Source organism: Propithecus coquereli, unplaced genomic scaffold (assembly GCF_000956105.1).
Source record: "Propithecus coquereli isolate 6110/MARCELLA unplaced genomic scaffold, Pcoq_1.0 Scaffold281, whole genome shotgun sequence".
In the NCBI taxonomy this organism is placed as follows: Eukaryota; Metazoa; Chordata; class Mammalia; order Primates; family Indriidae; genus Propithecus; species Propithecus coquereli.
This window is the reverse complement of record NW_012148408.1, coordinates 868,383-886,097: the sequence shown is the minus strand read 5'-3', so window position 1 is coordinate 886,097 and position 17,715 is coordinate 868,383. Positions and strand designations below refer to the sequence as shown.

Below are 17,715 nucleotides of genomic sequence, written 5' to 3'. Positions count from 1 at the left end.
TTGATCACACACATCGCTGGCCAGGTACCCATCCACCCGTTGTTTTTTTAGGGCAGCGAAAAGGCAGTGGGAGGAGAGATGGTGATCACTCTGGGAAATTTTCTTTTTTACCCTAAAATAACAAAGTTTCATTTCTGGGTTCTTCCCTTGGGTGCAGCCATTTCCCGAAACTGGCCTTGGCAGATAGGAAACCGTGACTACTAACCCACCGGACTGGATTTGATTTCTGAGTCTTTCACTGATTGACAGATCCTGGGCAGACCACTCCGTCCCCACCCTCAGTCTCCCTTCTGTAGAGTGGGTTTGTTGAGCACAGTTTTAGACTCTCATGAGAAATACCATCCCTCTACCCAGAAAATGCCCACGGGCACAGAATGCCTGATTGTGTGCCCAATTTCAGGCATCCACAGACCTTCTGAAATCCCCCGGCACCTGAAGGAAGGGATCCCGAGTTTTCAGCTGACTTCTTCTGTTCTGTAATCAGAGGGGAGTGTGACTGTGGCTTCAGTCTCAGCTATAGAAGCCTGGCCCATAGGCATGTTAGGAGGCTTAGCTGAGATACAGACATAAAAGGGCCTTAAGAGTTGTACAGAGGCGTTATGATAGCTTTAGCCACTGGTAGGGGAGGGGGCACACAGCGGTGTAGCTTCCGCCAACCAGTGTCACGGGGTGGGGGGGGCGACGGAGGCCGTCCTCTCGCTCTCCATCCCCTCCCCCCAACATCCAGCGCTGGGAGTGGGGATCGACAAGGGGAGGAGGCGGGGCCAGGATGTGGGCGTGGCTGGGGAAGGCTTGGGGGTGGGGCTGCGCGGCCGGGGAGGGGCCCACAGGCGGGGCGTCGGCTGGCGGAGCGCTGCAGCTCAGGGGCGTGGCTGCCACGAAGCATCCTGTGGCGAGCAGAGCCAGAGCTGCGACTCGGCTTTGTTCCGGCCGCCGCTTCCTCTACCCTCAGGCGTCTGGATCCCTCTCTCGCCTCCCTGCCCCCTTCCTGCATCTGGGCCCGCAACCCCTTCCCCAACCTCGGAGCCCACATCTTGCCTCACTGCTCCCCCAAACTTCTGGCCGGTGCCCTTGCCCGATATCCTCTGCATTCCTCCTCCTGCATCTTCTTCCCCCTGGTCCCCTCACGGGTCCCCTTTTCCCAAGGTCCAGGTCTCTCCGCCCAGCCCCGCTCCTCCAGGCCGGGGATGTGCCCCGCAGGCCCGCACCCATGGTCCTGACGCTGCTCCTCTCCGCCCACCAGCTGTGTCGCTTCTTCGCCATGTCGGGGCCACGGCCGGGCGCCGAGCGGCTGGCGGTGCCAGGGTCGGATGGGGGCGGTGGCGCGGGCCCGTGGTGGGCTGCGGGCGGCCGCGGGCCCCGCGAAGTGTCGCCTGGGGCGGGCAGCGAGGTGCAGGGCGCCCTGGAGCGCGCGCTGCCGGAATTGCAGCAGGCGCTGTCGGCGCTGAAGCAGGCGGGCGGCGCGCGGGCCGTGGGCGCCAGCCTGGCCGAGGTTTTCCAGCTGGTGGAGGAAGCCTGGCTGCTGCCGGCCGTGGGCCGCGAAGTGGCCCAAGGTCTGTGCGACGCCATCCGCCTGGACGGTGGCCTCGACCTGCTGTTGCGGCTGCTGCAGGCGCCGGAGCTGGAGACTCGCGTGCAGGCCGCGCGTCTGCTGGAGCAGATCCTGGTGGCTGAGAACCGGTGAGGGCGCCGGGCCGGGTAGGGAAGAGCGCTGGGTGGTGGGGGCGGCAAGGGCGGTCGAGTACTTGGGTCTCCCGTGTGCCCTGCACCGTGCCCGCCTCACCTCGCTGCCTCCCTGCACTACGCTTGTGTTAGGGATCAGTGTGTCCGTTTTACAAATGAGGGAACGGAGGCTCGGGAAAGTTTAATGACATGCGGAGCGTCACACAGTGAACTAATGGTGCAGCCAGGATTCACTCTCAGGGCTAGTGGAGTGAGGAATGGAGACAGGGAGGGGAGGAATGGAGTAGCAGAACAAGATCCTGTCCCTAGTTCTATAGATGGAGATGGCATCCTGTTGCCAATACCCTCCTAAACCCACAGCCCTCCTCCCCACAGGCCTGGGTGCCCTTCTGTGACACCTTCTCTCCCCCTCATGCCCTGCCTGCCCCCCCCCCCCCTGGGAAAGGAAGGGAACAAAGAGGGAGGGAGACCTCTCTTTCCCTCTGCCCCAGGCTAAAATGAGTGCTGGCCTGAGACTGCTCACTCCCTTCGTGCTGCCCCAGCCCACCTCCTGCTTCATCCTTCTCCACTCTGGTCCACCTAACAGACCAGACATGATCTCATTCTGCAGCTGCTGACAGGGAACAGAAAGTTTTCTGCTGGGCTGAATGGGTGGGGCAAGAGGACACCAAGGTGCAGAGCTAAGCAGGGCCGAACAGAATGTGTTCTCTCCCCCATCCCCTGTGGTACCAAGATACAGTGAGTGGTGTCAAACCGAGGCCTGGTTGCCACTCTTTTGCTGCCTCTTGGGATCTTCCCTGGATTACGAAGACCCCTGAGGACTCACTTTCCCTCCCCTCTGATGTCAGAGCAAACCAAGCTGTCACACTCCAGTCTCACGCTGAAGTCTCGGGATCCTCAAACTTAGAAGAGTTTTGAAAGAGTCACTTTCAGCTCATGCAGCTCTCACAAGTGTGATATACCATTTTCAAAAAGAAAAATCATCTTGTGATTGGTAGAAATGATACAACTGTCAAAAATGCATGAATGAATGAAACAATTTAGGTTGGAAGACCCCCATAGGGTTGTGCTTATTCGAGCAAGTCATTCCCCTCCCATCTGATATCAGGATGGGGAAGGTCCATGAGTCTGGAGGGCTAGCAAATGGAGTGCATGGTCACTGGGTGTGGCAGGCCTGAGGTTGGCAGGTGTGCCCTGTAGGCTTGATATGTGGGGTGGGGCACCTCCAACTAGAGCCCCTGGAGAGTGGGTGCAGCACCCTAGAAAGAGGAAGCCTGCAAGATGCAAACAGTACTGATATTTCTCAAGGTTAAAAATGATGGTCCTCAGCCAGGGTTGGTGGCTTATGCCTGTAATCCTAGCGCTGTGGGAGGCTGAAGCAGGAAGATCACTTGAGGCCAGGAGTTCCTTGGAGACCAGCTTGAGCAAGAGCGAGACCCCATCTCTACAAAAAATAGAAAAAATTAGCTGGTTGTGGTGGCACAAGCTGTGGTCCCAACTACTTGGGAAGCTAAGGCAGGAAGATGGCTTGAGCCCAGGAGTTTGAGATTGCTGTGAGCTATGATGGTGCCACTGCACTCTAGCCCGGTGACAGAGTGAGTCCTTGTCTCAGGAAAAAAAAAAAATGAGGATCCTCACCTGGTTCAGAGTTACTGAGAGAAGAGTCACTAACTGGTGTCCCTGGTCCCAAGAAACATCATGCTGATGTCAGTGTCGCTTCAGGACCAAGGACAGAGCACACTGTTCTTGGTGGATCAAAATCCTTCCAAAGAAAGGCAGAGTCTCTCCACACCTATAGACTGGGAGAGAAAGGGGCTAGAAGGGAGAGGAGAGGAGAGACATACAGAGAATTTTTGTTTATGAAACCTTTTCCTCTTTCACCAGTCAAGGCCCCACTGCCTCTGATTAAAGAAGGTTCTTCCATCAGTGTGCTCACCCCTTTTTGCCATTTCCCTTCTTGCTTTCTTCTTCCGAGGGTGCTACTGCACCCACTGCCCAGGAGCCTGAGTCACAGTTTCCCTCACCCCCAGCTACCAGGAGGAGTCCGACAGGATAGGGTTCTTCTAACCTGGGCCCACAACACCCAGTAAGGGCCCCATCTGACTGCTAGCCCTCTAAATTCACAGCCCGTGCCCCTCGGGGAACCATAATAAATGTATCATCAGAGAGGGTAAGTGGCCCTCCCAAGAATAGGCAATGAATAAATGGAGGAGACAGGTTTTTAAAAAGCAGAAAGCTATTTCACATACATTTAAAAAAAAGAAAAGGTATACAGTTAAAAGTTCTTCCCAAACAGAACCCTTCCCTGGAGGCAAATCACTGTAACGAGTTTCTTGTATATCCTTCCTGAGTCTATGCATATATAAGCATTCGCATATGTTCACATATTGTATATATACATGCTCATCATATATATAGTTTTCCCCTCCTTTGGAGCTGGGATTTGAGCCCAGATCTGTGTGACTCCAAAGTATATGCCCATTTCACCAGACCCATAGCCTCTCAGACCACAGAAGAATTGGGAGCTGAGTTAATAGTTCTCACAACAGCACGGAGTTCAACTCTGTGAAAGTGCCAGGTGCATAGGGAAAGGCAAGGGCTGGGGAAGCAAAAGACTCAGAATAAAGTCTTAGCTGTGAATTGATACTTCTAAGCAAGCCCTTCCCTACACTGGGCCTTAGATTAGTCCTCTGAAAAGGTGTTGGATTGGATGATTTCTTAAGCACGTCTTGGCTGTGATATTCTAGAAGTTTATGTAGTCAGATGTCTAGAAGCACAAAGTGAAGATGAAAGACCTTAAACTCTGGAGACAAACAGGCCTGGATTCAAATCCCAGTTGGGCCTGTCAGAAGCTGTGTGACCCTGGGCATGTCATATAACCTCTCTGAGCTTTGGTTTTCTCTGTGGTAAAAGGAACATCTGCAGTTCCAGCTGCCCCAGTGGATGATCAGGACCTATCTGTTCCTTTAAAGATGGGCTGCAGAGAAGCCAAGTGGTCAGTGCAGCTTTGCATGTTCTGGACTCAGCTGGACCCTGCAGTGGACACAAAGTTGCATGCACTCTGGTCACTGTGGTACCCACAGGGCAAGGATTCCATGGCTGGCGGGGCCTCTGTCTTTGGGGGTAACATTACCTGTGGAGGACATCATTTGTGGAGGTCAGTAAGGCAGGAAGTCTGCACCTCAGCCTGGAGTGTGACAACTCTCCTGCCTGCTCAGCTGGCCTCCAGGCTCTCTCTCTCGGACCTGTCCTCCCTACAGCAGCCAGCGTGAGTTTCCTGAAACCCACACATAAACAAGTCACTCTCCTTCCTAAAGCTTCTCAGTGGCTTCCATTCGATATCAGAATAAAGTGCAAATGCCATGAGGTGGCTCAAAGGCTCCCAGGATTGATCATCAAATATTTATGAATATATTCTAAATGTGAATCTTTTGTTGATTTTATATTTTTCCTTGTTGGTGTTAGACATTGCAATGTCTCTGACCTCCTTTCGATTCCTCACGCATGCCAGCTCGTCAGCCCTCGGGCCTTCATCCTTGCTCTTCTCTCGGCCTGTTATGCTCCGTTCCCAGGGGGGTCTGGACATCCAGCTGTCAGGTGTCACCTCCTCAGACATGTCCCTCCACCAGGCACAAGCCATCGCATCACCCAGGCTCGCCGGCATCACAGCCACGTCACTACAATCTTGTTCACTCAGTGTTGACTCGCTTACTGTCTGCCCCCACAGTAGCCAAGGATGAGCTCGCTCAGTCTTAGTTTAACCTCAGCCCCTAGCACAGGGCCTGACAGACAGTAGGTCCTCAATGAACATCTGTTCAATGAATGAAAACACCCCAGTGGCGGGGGCCGGCGGGGGGTGGGGGCATGGAGTGAGGACAAGTTCAAAGGCAAGACTGGGAATGGTGTACTTCAAGTGAGAATAAGTTAACATTTGTTGCATTTTTACCATGTGTCAGGCGGTCTGCCAAATACTTTCTATGCATTATCTCATCAGTCCTGATAATAATCCTATGAGGTAGGTGTTCTTATTTTCCTATTTATGAGATGAGAAAATAGAGGTGGAGAGATAAAGGAAGGTGGCCAAGGTCCTTAGAAAATAGCAGTTAGAAAACAGAAAATAGAACATAGCAGAGAAGAAACCAGGACCCAGGGGGTCTGTTCCTGAGCTGGCGTTCTTAGCCACTACCATGCTGCTTTTCAAGGGGTGGGGGACCGGATGCGTATGGCCAGGATGGAGCACCCCTATAATCTGAGAAGTCTGGTTCTCCCAGGGCAAGAGGTGAATGTGGGAGGGAGGGAGGATAATGCGCTCTCCCATGTGACACTGAGGGGCCCAGAGAGGGTAGGCGACCAGGACCCCAGCGGGCAAGCTTAGCTCCCCAGGCCACGGCAACTCCACCATCCCCTTCCACTCTCTCCCGGCAGGGACCGCGTGGCGCGCATCGGGCTGGGCGTGATCCTGAACCTGGCGAAGGAGCGCGAACCCCTGGAGCTGGCGCGGAGCGTGGCAGGCATCTTGGAGCACATGTTCAAGCACTCGGAGGAGACGTGCCAACAGCTGGTGGCTGCCGGCGGCCTGGACGCGGTGCTGTACTGGTGCCGCCGCACAGACACCGCGCTGCTGCGACACTGTGCGCTGGCGCTGGCCAACTGCGCGCTGCACGGGGGCCAGGCGGTGCAGCGGCGCATGGTGGAGAAGCGCGCCGCCGAGTGGCTCTTCCCGCTCGCCTTCTCCAAGGAGGACGAGCTGCTGCGGCTGCACGCCTGCCTCGCGGTGGCGGTGCTGGCAACCAACAAGGAGGTGGAGCGCGAGGTGGAGCGTTCGGGCACGCTGGCGCTCGTGGAGCCGCTTGTGGCCTCGCTGGACCCCGGCCGCTTCGCCCGCTGCCTGGTGGACGCCAGCGACACAAGCCAGGGCCGCGGGCCAGACGACCTGCAGCGCCTCGTGCCGCTGCTCGACTCGTCGCGCTTGGAGGCGCAGTGCATCGGGGCTTTCTACCTCTGCGCTGAGGCTGCCATCAAGAGCCTGCAAGGCAAGACCAAGGTGGGTGCAGGGATGGGAGTAGGGGTCAGAGAGCATCTGGGAAGGCTTCCCCGAGGAAATGACATTCCACTGGGACTTGAAGTTGACATGAGAATTAGGTGAAGTAAGAGAAAGGATGAGGTGACAGTCATTCTGGCCTTGAAGGCAAGACCCAAATTTTGGACTTGGTCTTTGGGGGCAAGAGGAAGGCACTGAGAAGTTTTTGAGCTGTGGACACTTGTGTTTTACAAAGATCACCCTGGCTGCTGTGTGGAGGGTGAGATTGGAGGCGAGGGGACCCAACAGGAGGCCATGACTTGAGGGAGGGGCATTGAGATGGTGGAGGCAGGAGTGGTAGCAGCAGCAGAGAGTGGCAGATGCAAGGGGTGTTTAAGGGATGGAATTAGGACTTGGTGGCAAGAAAGCAAGATCAGTGGGACATATGGAGTTCAAGGTGCCTGAGAGATGCCCAGCTGGGAGCTTCAGCAGGCAGTTTAGCATTTGAATCTGGAGTCTGGGAAGATGGCTGCTGGAGGCCACAGTGGCTCACACCTGTAATCCTAGCATTCTGGGAGGCCAAGGTGGAAGGATTGCTTGAGGCCAGGAGTTCAAGACCAGCCTGAGCAACATAGCAAGAAAAAATGGAAAAATTAGTGGAGTGTGGCAGTTCGTGCCTATAGTCCCAGCTACTCAGGAGGCTGAGGCAGGAGGATTGCTTGAGCCCAGGAGTTTGAGATTATAGTGAGCTATGATGATACCCCCGTACTCTAGCCCAGGCAACAGAGCGAAACTCTGTTTCAAAAAAAAAATAAAAATGGGTGCTGAAGAGAGAGGCTGACACACATAGGTGTGTCAGCCAGATAACCCTTGAGTCCCAAGGTGTCCCCATTCCCAGGGCCTTTGCCTGCTGCTTTAACTTGTTGTGTGACCTTGTGCTCCTGGCTTCTCCTCTCTGGGCCTCATTTTTTTTTTTTTTGGAGACAGTCTCACTGTCGCCCTGGCTAGAGTGCAGTGGTGTCATCTCATAGCTCACAGCAACCTCAAACTCCTGGGCTCAAGTAGTCCTCCTGCCTCAGCCTTCTGAGTAGCTGGGACTACAGGCATGTGCCATGACAGCCGGCTAATTTTTCTATTTTTAGTAGAGACCAGGTCTCACTCTTGCTCATGCTGGTTGAACTCCTGAGCTCAAGCAGTCCTCCCGCCTTGGCCTCCCAGAGTGTCTGAGCCTCATTTTTATCTTCTGAAAAATTGAGAGAGTTGAACAACAGCAGCAGTTCTTACCCTGGTTGTGGGACTAATGATAGTTTTATTACCAAAAGTTTGTGGGTTTTCTATTTTTAGATGGGGTCTCACTATGTTGCCCAGGCTGGCTTCCAACTCCTGGGCTTAAGTGATCCTCCTGCCTCAGCTTCCCAAGTAGCTGGGACTACAGGTGTGTACCACCACACCCAGCTGGGCTTTGTTTCTTAAATATTATAGATTCAAGATTGTCCCTATAATGTCAGTCTCTTTCCTTTGCATTCCTCTGAGGGGACTTGGGGTTGGTGACAGCTGGTGCACAGGGAGTGATGCACACCCCATGGCCCACCCTGTCTGAACCACAGCTGTCATCTGGGGGTGCTGAGAGGAGTGTGTCTCATGGATGATAGCCACCCGTCATGTGTGTCCCTGCAGATCAAGAAGAGCCTGCTATGTTAGGGCGTCTCTGACGCCTCTTCCACTGCCCAATGCTCTAGGAACTTCTGATTCTCCTCTCTGTGCCCCAGAGCTGGGCCATGGGAGGACTTGCCCTGTAAAGCTGGTCATTCTGCTTTGGGAGAAGGGACTCGAAGGGAAGTAGGGGGTGCCCAAAGATTGGATCTGGGCAGCAGCCACGACCACCAGCCCTGTCACCCCTTCCCATCAAGGCCAAGTGAGTGCAGTTCAACAAAGACATATCGAGGCCGCACTTTGTGTCCTTTATCATGCCAGGTGCGGAGTTCCAGTGATGACTAAGACATGTCCTCAGTTTATACTCCAAGGGAAGTTGCATTATCTTTTTTTACTCACTTTAAATCAAAAGCTGTCCTGTTTTGTTTTTTGAAGTTGCATTATTGGCTAGTGACAGTGGCTTTCAGAGTGTGGTGTAAGTCCTATCTGGAGGTACAGGCCAAGCTGTGGGGGAATCCCAGCAGGCAGCATGGAGGAGGTGCTAGCCCATTTGGATCCCCACAGGAGGCTGGAGGAACTAAGGGTTTGGGGACACAGCAGGCCCACCCAAGGTGGGAGAGCCTTGGCGGGTGGGTGTGGGGGAGGGTGTCAGACAAGTGTGGGTTGGTGCAAGACCAGGTGAGCTGGGAGTGGTGGGCAGGGGCTATGCCGTTCCCTGCCTGGAGGCCATACCGAGAGCCCAGACTTTATCCCAGGGCCCATGGAAGCTGTAGAAGGGACACGGGAGGTGACCTGGTCAAGAGTTTCGAGAACTTCAGGAGGGGGAATCCACAGGAATGGGTGACTTAGTGGCTGAAGATAGGGCAGGGGCAGATGGCGGGTCTTTCAGAGGTAAGAAGCGGTGAGGGGAGGGACTGGGCACATTTGGGGACAGCTGGCTAGCTGGTGGACCCTAGACGCCCTCTCGCCACCCCTCCCAAGGTGTTCTGCGAAATCGGCGCCATCCAGAGCCTGAAACGCCTGGTTTCCTACTCCACTAACGGCACCAAGTCGGCGCTGGCCAAGCGCGCGCTGCGCCTGCTGGGCGAGGAGGTGCCGCGGCCCATCCTGCCCTGCGTGGCCAGCTGGAAGGAGGCCGAGGTCCAGACGTGGCTGCAGCAGATCGGCTTCTCCCAGTACTGCGACAGCTTCCGGGTAGAGCCGTGGGGGCCGGAATCCGAGCGTCCCGAGCCCGAGCGGGTCCCGTGGGCACAGCCGACCGTGTCCCTCCCGGCCCGCATGCTTGCGGCGCCAGGGTGGCCCTTTGGGAGTGGGCAGCCTGTACTCAGCCACCCTGGGAGTCTCTCGGCTCTAATCTCGTCCCATCCGCCGCCTCCGCCATCTCCAGTTCCCTCCCCTTGCTCCTTGCGCCTGAGCTCCAGGCGCTGAGCGGGGAGCCCTTCCTTACACCTGACCCCTCCCCCAGGAGCAGCAGGTAGATGGCGACCTGCTCCTGCGGCTCACGGAGGAGGAACTCCAGAACGACCTGGGCATGAAGTCGGGCATCACTCGCAAGAGGTACGGAGCCTCCTGCCCGCCCTACCCGCGCCAGGTCTCACGAACCGCCCCATCCGCCCCCAGCCCATCCGGAGTCGGGACCTCAGCGTCTTCTCCTCCTTGGGGTGCAGGTTCTTTAGGGAGCTCACGGAGCTCAAGACCTTCGCCAACTATGCCATGTGCGACCGCAGCAACCTGGCCGACTGGCTGGGCAGCCTGGACCCGCGCTTCCGCCAGTACACCTACGGCCTGGTCAGCTGTGGCCTGGACCGCTCCCTGCTGCACCGCGTGTCGGAGCAGCAGCTCCTGGAGGACTGTGGCGTCCGCCTGGGCGTGCACCGCGCCCGCATCATCACTGCCGCCAGAGGTCAGCCCACCTACCCGGGACCCCAGCCCGGCCCAGCCCCAGCCCTGGAGGGGTAGGGGAGACACGGGGTGGATCCCAGAGCCTCCCTGTGGGTGGGTTGAGCACATACGCTGTGTCAGACTGGGCTCCGAGGATTAAATATAAATATGTTGCACTTTGCCCTCAAGAAGTTCCCAGTCTCAGGTGGGTGGGAGGGTGGAAGGAAGGTAGCTATATAAACAGGCAGGTGGCCCCAGCAGGAAGCATGCCCAGGACTCCAGTGGGAGTCCAGACAAAGCACAGCCTGCCCTGTCCACCAGGTCTAGACTTCAGAGGGGAGGGAACACCTGACCATGTCTTGAGGGATGTACTGGGGGAGGGGGAGGGGTGGCAATAGGCAGAGCAGCCCAGGCAGAGGGGGAGGGGTCGGCATATGCAAGTGTGGGGGTAGGACAGAGTGCAGAGGGGTATGGGTGGGAACACAGGGTTGGGGGGAGGTGCCTATCCTTTTAGCCAATAGCTTACAAAGTAGGGTCTGGAGGTGCTTTAGGGTGAATTCTGGGGCTCTAGCAACCCTCTTTATTTACTGATTTATTTTTATTTACTAATTCACTAGTTAGCCAATATTTACCATCAATTACTATATACCAGGTACTGTATTACACTTTAGATATTATCTCATGTGCCATGACAGCCGGCTAATTTTTCTATTTTTAGTAGAGACGGGGTCTCGCTCTTGCTCAGGCTGGTCTCGAACTCCTGAGCTCAAATAATCCGCCCGCCTTGGCCTCCCAGAGTGTAGGATTACAGGCATGAGCCACTGCGCCCCGCCCAGGTGTTCAACTTTTTTAAAATTAACTTTAAAAACTTTTTAAAGAATATAAAGAGGTATGGGTAAACTTGAAGTGTCCAGTTTGAGGAGTTTGGAGAAACATCTGTGTAACCTCCATTATAATCAAAGATACAGAGCATTTCCATCGTGGGTATTAATTTTAAAGATAATGAAACTAAGATTTAAAGAATTTAAACACATTTCCCAAGGTTTTTTAAAAGTCATTAGATGGTAGAACTGGAATTTGAGCCCTTGGCTTTCTGCTTTGTAAACAGACAAATGTTGTTTGTGGGTATTAAGTCTGAATATTATAGGAAGAGGAATTCTTTTCATTTTAACCATTCATTCAGCGAGTACGTATTAAGCACCCACAAGGGACAAGGGACTGAGCCTTTGGCTCCGTTCTTATGCTTCAACCAAAGCAGGTCAGCTTTTATCATTTTTATGTTGCAGCTCCCAATAAAACTCCAAGATTTCATTTTTGCTCGGTAGGAGAGGCCTAGGGCAAAAATAGCTAACAAAAAAATTGCTTCTCTAGGGAATAGGGATTTAAGTGGCGGGCAAAGACATGCTCATATTTGGATTTTAGAAAGATCCTCTGGTAGCTGTGGCAAATGGACTCGACTGGGCAGTCCTAGCTGGGCCAGGGGAAGCCACTGCAGACGCTGGACAGCGGGAGGGCCCTGGGGCTGGAGTCCAGGATGTTTAGTAGGTAGACTCCTCAGAACACGGTGCCTGGCTCTGAGCACTGAGCGTCAGGTCCACGAGGGCAGGGCGTTGTCTGTTTTGTTCACTGCTGTATCCCAAACACCGAGGATAGCACCTGGCACACATTAAGTGCTTACTAAATATTTGTTGAATAAATGAATGGGAGATAGGAGTTGGAGCTGATGCCCAGCTTTCTGGCTTTGGTGGGAAATGAGACAGAAGGAGCAAGGGGAGGCTTTGGTATGCGTTGGGTCCGGAGCGCCCGTGGGCAGCTGGCTGTGCAGGTCTGGAGTTCCAGAGAGAGGGCAGGGCTGAAAGTGCATAGCAATGCCCCTAAAACACAATCCTGCCTCCTGGGAGGAACTCACGAATGGTTACGACTTTCCTTCTGTAGGCCCCATCTCTCACCTCAGTGACCCTTTTTGGAGCCAGCCACCCTGGCTGGGCTGGGCTGAGAGGGCTGGGTGGACAGGGGACAGAGTCCCCAAGGGATGATGCACCTATGGTGAGAGATGGGGAGCCACTCTCGCATGCTGTCTCATCTGCCTCAGAAATGCTACACTCCCCGCTGCCCTGCACTAGCTGCAAGCCCAGCGGGGACACCCCGGATGTCTTCATCAGCTACCGCCGGAACTCGGGCTCTCAGCTGGCCAGGTGAGGAGAGGCAGGCAGGCAGCTGGGGACCTTGGTGCAAGGCCACGGCTGTGACATAGGACCTCTTTGCAGCCTCCTGAAGGTGCACCTGCAGCTGCACGGCTTCAGTGTCTTCATTGACGTGGAGAAGCTAGAAGCAGGCAAGTTCGAGGACAAGCTCATCCAGAGTGTCATGGGTGCCCGCAACTTTGTGCTGGTGCTGTCAGCTGGGGCACTGGACAAGTGCATAGGGGACCATGACTGCAAGGACTGGGTGCACAAGGTAGGTGCTGGCCTGCACCTCTGTAGTCCCAACATTAGCCCATGGCCCAGGAGACAAGGTCCCCTTCCATTCCTTCTCATCCATGTTCCCCAACAACATGTAGTCCTGAAGCACCTCTGCAGCCGAGCTGGAAGTCAGGAGCCACAGCTCTGACTAATAGGACTTTAGCAAGCCACTTAGGCTTTCTGAGCCTCAGTTTTCTTATCTACAAAATGGGGATAACTTACCTGTCCTACTCACGTTGTAGGATTGTTGTGAGGATCAGAGAGGGATGAAAATGCTTTGAAAAATAACTTCTGTGAGGGACAGGACAGCATAGTGACAGGCAGAATGGAATCTTTGTTGAGAGCACAAAACTGAGAGTTTGAATCCTGGCTCTGGCCTTGGGTAAGTTACTTAACCCTGATTAGTTTCATATTTATTACCAGAAAATGAGGATAATAACGGGGATAAAAATAGTAATTCAGGCCAGGTGCGGTGTCTCTTGCCTATAATCCTGGCACTCTGGAAGGCTGAGGCGAGAGGACCACTTGAGCTGAGGAGTTCGAGACCAGCCTGAGCAAGAGTAAGACCCTCGTGTCTACTAAAAATAGAAAAATTAGCCGGGTGTGGTGGCAGGTACCTGTAGTCCCAGCTACTCGGGAGGCTGAGGCAGGGGGATCGCTTGAGCCCAGGACTTAGAGGTTGCTGTGAGCTAGGATGACGTCACGGCACTCTAGCCCAGATGACAGAGTGAGACTCTGTCTCAAAAAATAGTACTTCACTCCCTAGGATATTGTTATAAGGATTAAAAGAGCTAAAATTTGTGAAGTGCTTCGTAGAATGCCTGGCCCATAGAAACTGCTGAATAATAGTAGCAATTATTATTATTAATGTAATCATAATGACTGCTACATCTGATACATTCACCAATGTATCTTCAGCACCTGACGCATTGTGGGAACTTATTGAATACTTGTAGGATGGATGGATCCATATCACATCTTCAGCTTATTAATCATTAATCAGTCAGCGGGAATTGGGGTTGGGGCTGAGGGATGCAATAGGCATCTGAGATGGGGCCCTTTTCCTCCAGCAGCTGAGGAGACAAGAGTATACCCACGGTGACTAGATTGTATACAAGTTGGTGTAAATGCTAAGCCTGGCAGGCCAACCTCTTGCTTGCTGTAGGAGTATGGAGAAGGGAGAGGGCATCGAGGGCTGGAATAATCAGGGAAGGCATCATGGAGGAAGCATGATTTCAAAAGAGTCTTGGGAATTTGGTGAGTGGAAGAGAAGGCATCCTGGGCAGGCAGAACAGCATGAGCAAAGGAATACAGGCAGGAACGGGAAAGGTGCCAAAAGCCTGTGTGTGTCATTGGTATCACCTTCTCCATCTCACAGATGAAGAGATTGAGGCTCCGAAAAGCAGAATAATTTTCCCATGGCCACACTACTAGTGCAGCAATCAGAAAAGTTTGGCTTCAGACTCTATCTGACTCCAAGGCCTGTGCTCTTTCCCAGGACACTGTATTCCATGGCCCAGATCTGAGGGGGTGGGAGGGAAGGGGAGGGATAGGGTTGGATTCAGCTGACACTAGAGATGACTGTCTGCATCTCGTCTCAACTCTACACTGAGAAGCTGCTGGAAGCTTGAAATCGGCCATGGTAAGAGTATTTATACCAAGGAAACTGGCAACCACAACCAGTCAGGGTTTTGTTTGTTGGTTGGTTGTTTGGTTGAATTTTGCCCTGGCCCCCACATTGTTATAAGTTTACCAGTATACCAGTGGCTGGATAAGAACTATGGAACCAGTTTATGGAGTGTCTAAAGGCAGGGAGAAGACCTTTGCTTGAAGCACTGGGAAACAGGGGGCCCATGAGGGGGGAGATGCCAGGGCCCTGGGTTTTAGGAAGGAGGCTCTGATACTAGCTTGCAGTCCTGATTGACAGTGGGAGAGGCTCAAGCCCCAGAGGCCACGTAGGAGGATCTGAGTACTGGGCCTGGTTTGGGGAGGGGCACTGGGCCAGTGCACACCTGGAGGAATATGGCCGATGACCCAGGGCAGGTGGCAGGCAGTGTTCTGAGAGAAAGAGAGGAGTGTCTGTGAGCTCCACGGGAGTTCAGACCTTGCCTTCTTCATGCTGTGTTCCTGGTGCCTGAACCCGTGCATAGTCCAGAGGAGGCCCTACAGTTCATAGAATAACTGAATCAATGATTAAGCAGATGAGTGGTTCTGAGGAAGCTGAGATGACTGGCAGAGCCATACATATCTACTAGGGTTACCAGGTCAGAAGACTTGACTCCAATCAAGTGTTCATTCTTAACCAGCTGTGCGATCTTGAACAAGCCATTATCCCTTTTTTGGCCAGCCTATGAATGTGCAATGAACAGTTTGTACTGTCTTTGTTCTGTGTAATTCTGGATGAAACAAATGTCTAAAGGTTCCATAACAAGTTGCTGCAGGGTCAGAATTCATCCAAATGCTCAGCAGAGATGCTCAGCTTGAGTCACAGGCCTGGGCCCCCTGGGGCTGGGCATATGTGTGACTTGGGAGGAAGTCCCTTCCCCTCTCTGGGCTTCCTTCTCTTCATCTGTAAAAGGGAGCAGCTCCCCAGAAAGCCAGTCAGGGTTGCAGTTCTGCATGTTCTTTCCCCAGGAAGCCTCCACTCCATGAGGTTCTTGGCACCCATTGTTGTCCTAGCAGATGGTAGGGAGGGAGGAGGCAGGCAGGGTGGCAGGAGCCTTTGCCTTGGCCTAGTCCCAAAGGCTCCGTCATCCCTCTTTGGTTGTTAGAGCTTAATTGCTTCTGGTTTTAAAACTCCTTTCCCCGAAGCCACATTTAGTGGGTAATCAATATGGAAAACCACAAGTGAACTGCACTCAAGAAAGTCCAATCCCTGTGGTTCCCCCTTGAAAGGAAAAAAAAACCATTCAATAAGCACTTACCAGAGCACCATTAATAGTAAGTAACATCCTCAGAACAGCCTTGCGAGGTAGGTTTTATTATTCCCACTTTACAGAGGAGGAAATGATAACCACACCTATTATTTAGTAAGTGCTATTCTAATCACTCGCCATGGAATGTCGCGTTCATTCCATGCAACAATCCTACAAAATAGGTACCAGCTATCACTAACCCTCTTCGTATATTATCAGAGAAAACAGATACCTTCAGATACCGTGCCTTCTCCCGATGCACCACCTTCCCAGCACTTAGAGGTGTTCGCCAACCTGGAAGCTCTTCAAACCCCATGTTTTGGGGTTTTTATGGAGGTTTCATTACATAGGTGTGTTTGATTCGATCATTGGCTATTGCTGATTGAACTCAATCTCCAGCCCCTCTCCAGAGGCCATGGAGTGGGGCTGAAAGTTCCAATCCTCAATCATGCCTTGGTCTTTCTGGTGACCAGCCCTCTTCCGGAAGCTCTCTAGGCTGTCCCCACCCCCAAGCTAGGCGTCATCTCATTAGCATACAAGACACTCATCACTTTGGAGATTCCAAATGTTTTAGGAGCTCTGTGCCAGGAACCCTGGACAAAGACCAAATATTTATTTTTTATTATATACTACAAGGGGGAAAAGAGAAGTGAGGTGGACTTCAGGACGGATGTCCCACCCTGGGCCCAGCCTCGGGCTAGTGGCCCTCCCAGCTCCTGCTTAGCCCCAGGGTCCCTGGATGGGGACAGAGGTATCTTCCTCCTTAACGTTCTTCTTTTTCCAGGAGATTGTGACTGCTTTAAGCTGTGGCAAGAACATCGTGCCAGTCATTGATGGCTTCGAGTGGCCTGAGCCCCAGGTCCTACCTGAGGACATGCAGGCGGTGCTTACCTTCAATGGCATCAAGTGAGCCCCAGGGCCCTGGGACTGAGGGGGGCTGGTACAAATCACCCGAACAGGCAGCATGTGGGCTAGCAGCTCCCTCTGCCCAGCCCTCTGACCCATGTGGCTTCTGTGCCCACAGGTGGTCCCACGAGTACCAGGAGGCCACCATTGAGAAGATCATCCGCTTCCTGCAGGGCCGCTCCTCCCGGGACTCGTCTGCGGGCTCTGACACCAGTTTGGAGGGTGCTGCACCCATGGGCCCGACCTAACCAGTCCCCAGCTCCCAAGCCCTGCTGTGACGCCCATTCCCATCATCCTCTCTGAGGGAGCAGCTCCTCCAACCGGCCTCCTGGGGCTGAGACCACCTGGGCTCTTCTCGGGGAAATGGCTCTTGCTATCTCCACCCCATGGCCCACCTGAAACCCACTTTCCTCAGGGCCTGGGAAGGGAAGGGGAGGGGCGTGGGGAGGGTTGCACCTCCCAGGCCCTGTCCTCAGTCTCTCTGTCTCAGGCGTTGGGAGGGTTCCTGCTCGGTTCTGGAGACACAGCAGCCAGCTTAAGGAGGGGAAGGCGGGCAGCCTTCAGCAGGAGTCAGGGTAGTGCCCAGCCCTCACAGCCTGGGCCCAGGAACCAGCCAGGGATGAGAGTCCGACGTGGCTCTCTACCCGGACTGTGCCTGGCCCCTGGGCTCACCACCTCCTGCCGCTCTGTGGCCTTGCCCCACAACCACCTAGTGCCCCTAGCCATCCTGGCTAGGTCCCGGGTCCCCACCCAGCCTTCCTCTGATGTGGTCTCCTTGGCCACATCCAAGGCTAGGGGTGGGCCAAACGGGCCCTTGCTCTGACTGGTCTGTAACTGCAGCAGCTTTGCTGCGCTTGCTGGTGCACAGTAGCCTCCTACTTGGGCCTGGGCCTGGGCACGAAGAGGCCATGTCTCAAAGCCCACCCTACCCCAGGCCTTGGTGCCGTGCCTCAGGCTCCTGCCTGCTCTGGCCCAGCCGGCTCCCCCAGCCGCCCACCCCTAGGCTGCCCACTTACTCGCTCAGGGACCTGGTGGCCCCCATGACAGCAATGCTTTGAGCAGCAAGTCTCTAAAAGATGAGTCCCTCGCAAATTTTTGCCATTTCCCAAGCACTCCACTCCATGGTCTCTGCAGTCACCAGAGCAACCCTGGCGGTACTATCGTTCCCATTCCACAGATAAAGACATTGAGGCTC

General features: G+C 54.1%; 1 protein-coding gene across 1 annotated transcript; it reads left to right on the top strand.

The window, feature by feature from the left end:
• The first annotated feature begins 859 nt into the window (after window positions 1-859).
• SARM1 (sterile alpha and TIR motif containing 1) lies at window positions 860-16,974 on the top strand. Its single transcript, XM_012648283.1, has 9 exons — window positions 860-1,680; window positions 6,109-6,727; window positions 9,338-9,550; window positions 9,822-9,913; window positions 10,024-10,259; window positions 12,330-12,432; window positions 12,505-12,694; window positions 16,399-16,520; window positions 16,639-16,974. Exons 1-9 carry the CDS (start codon window positions 1,211-1,213, stop codon window positions 16,766-16,768), a joined length of 2,175 nt encoding a protein of 724 aa, XP_012503737.1. The 5' UTR covers window positions 860-1,210; the 3' UTR covers window positions 16,769-16,974.
• Window positions 16,975-17,715: the final 741 nt, after the last annotated feature.

What these genes read in the sequence shown, in the direction of transcription:
- SARM1 (XM_012648283.1), top strand. Translation starts at nt 1,211, where the DNA reads ATGGTCCTGACGCTGCTCCTCTCCGCCCACCAGCTGTGTCGCTTCTTC. An exon ending in AGTACTGCGACAGCTTCCGG is followed by an intron (nt 9,551 to 9,821) that starts GTAGAGCCGTGG and finishes CCCCTCCCCCAG; the next exon opens with GAGCAGCAGGTAGATGGCGA. An exon ending in GCAAGGACTGGGTGCACAAG is followed by an intron (nt 12,695 to 16,398) that starts GTAGGTGCTGGC and finishes TTCTTTTTCCAG; the next exon opens with GAGATTGTGACTGCTTTAAG.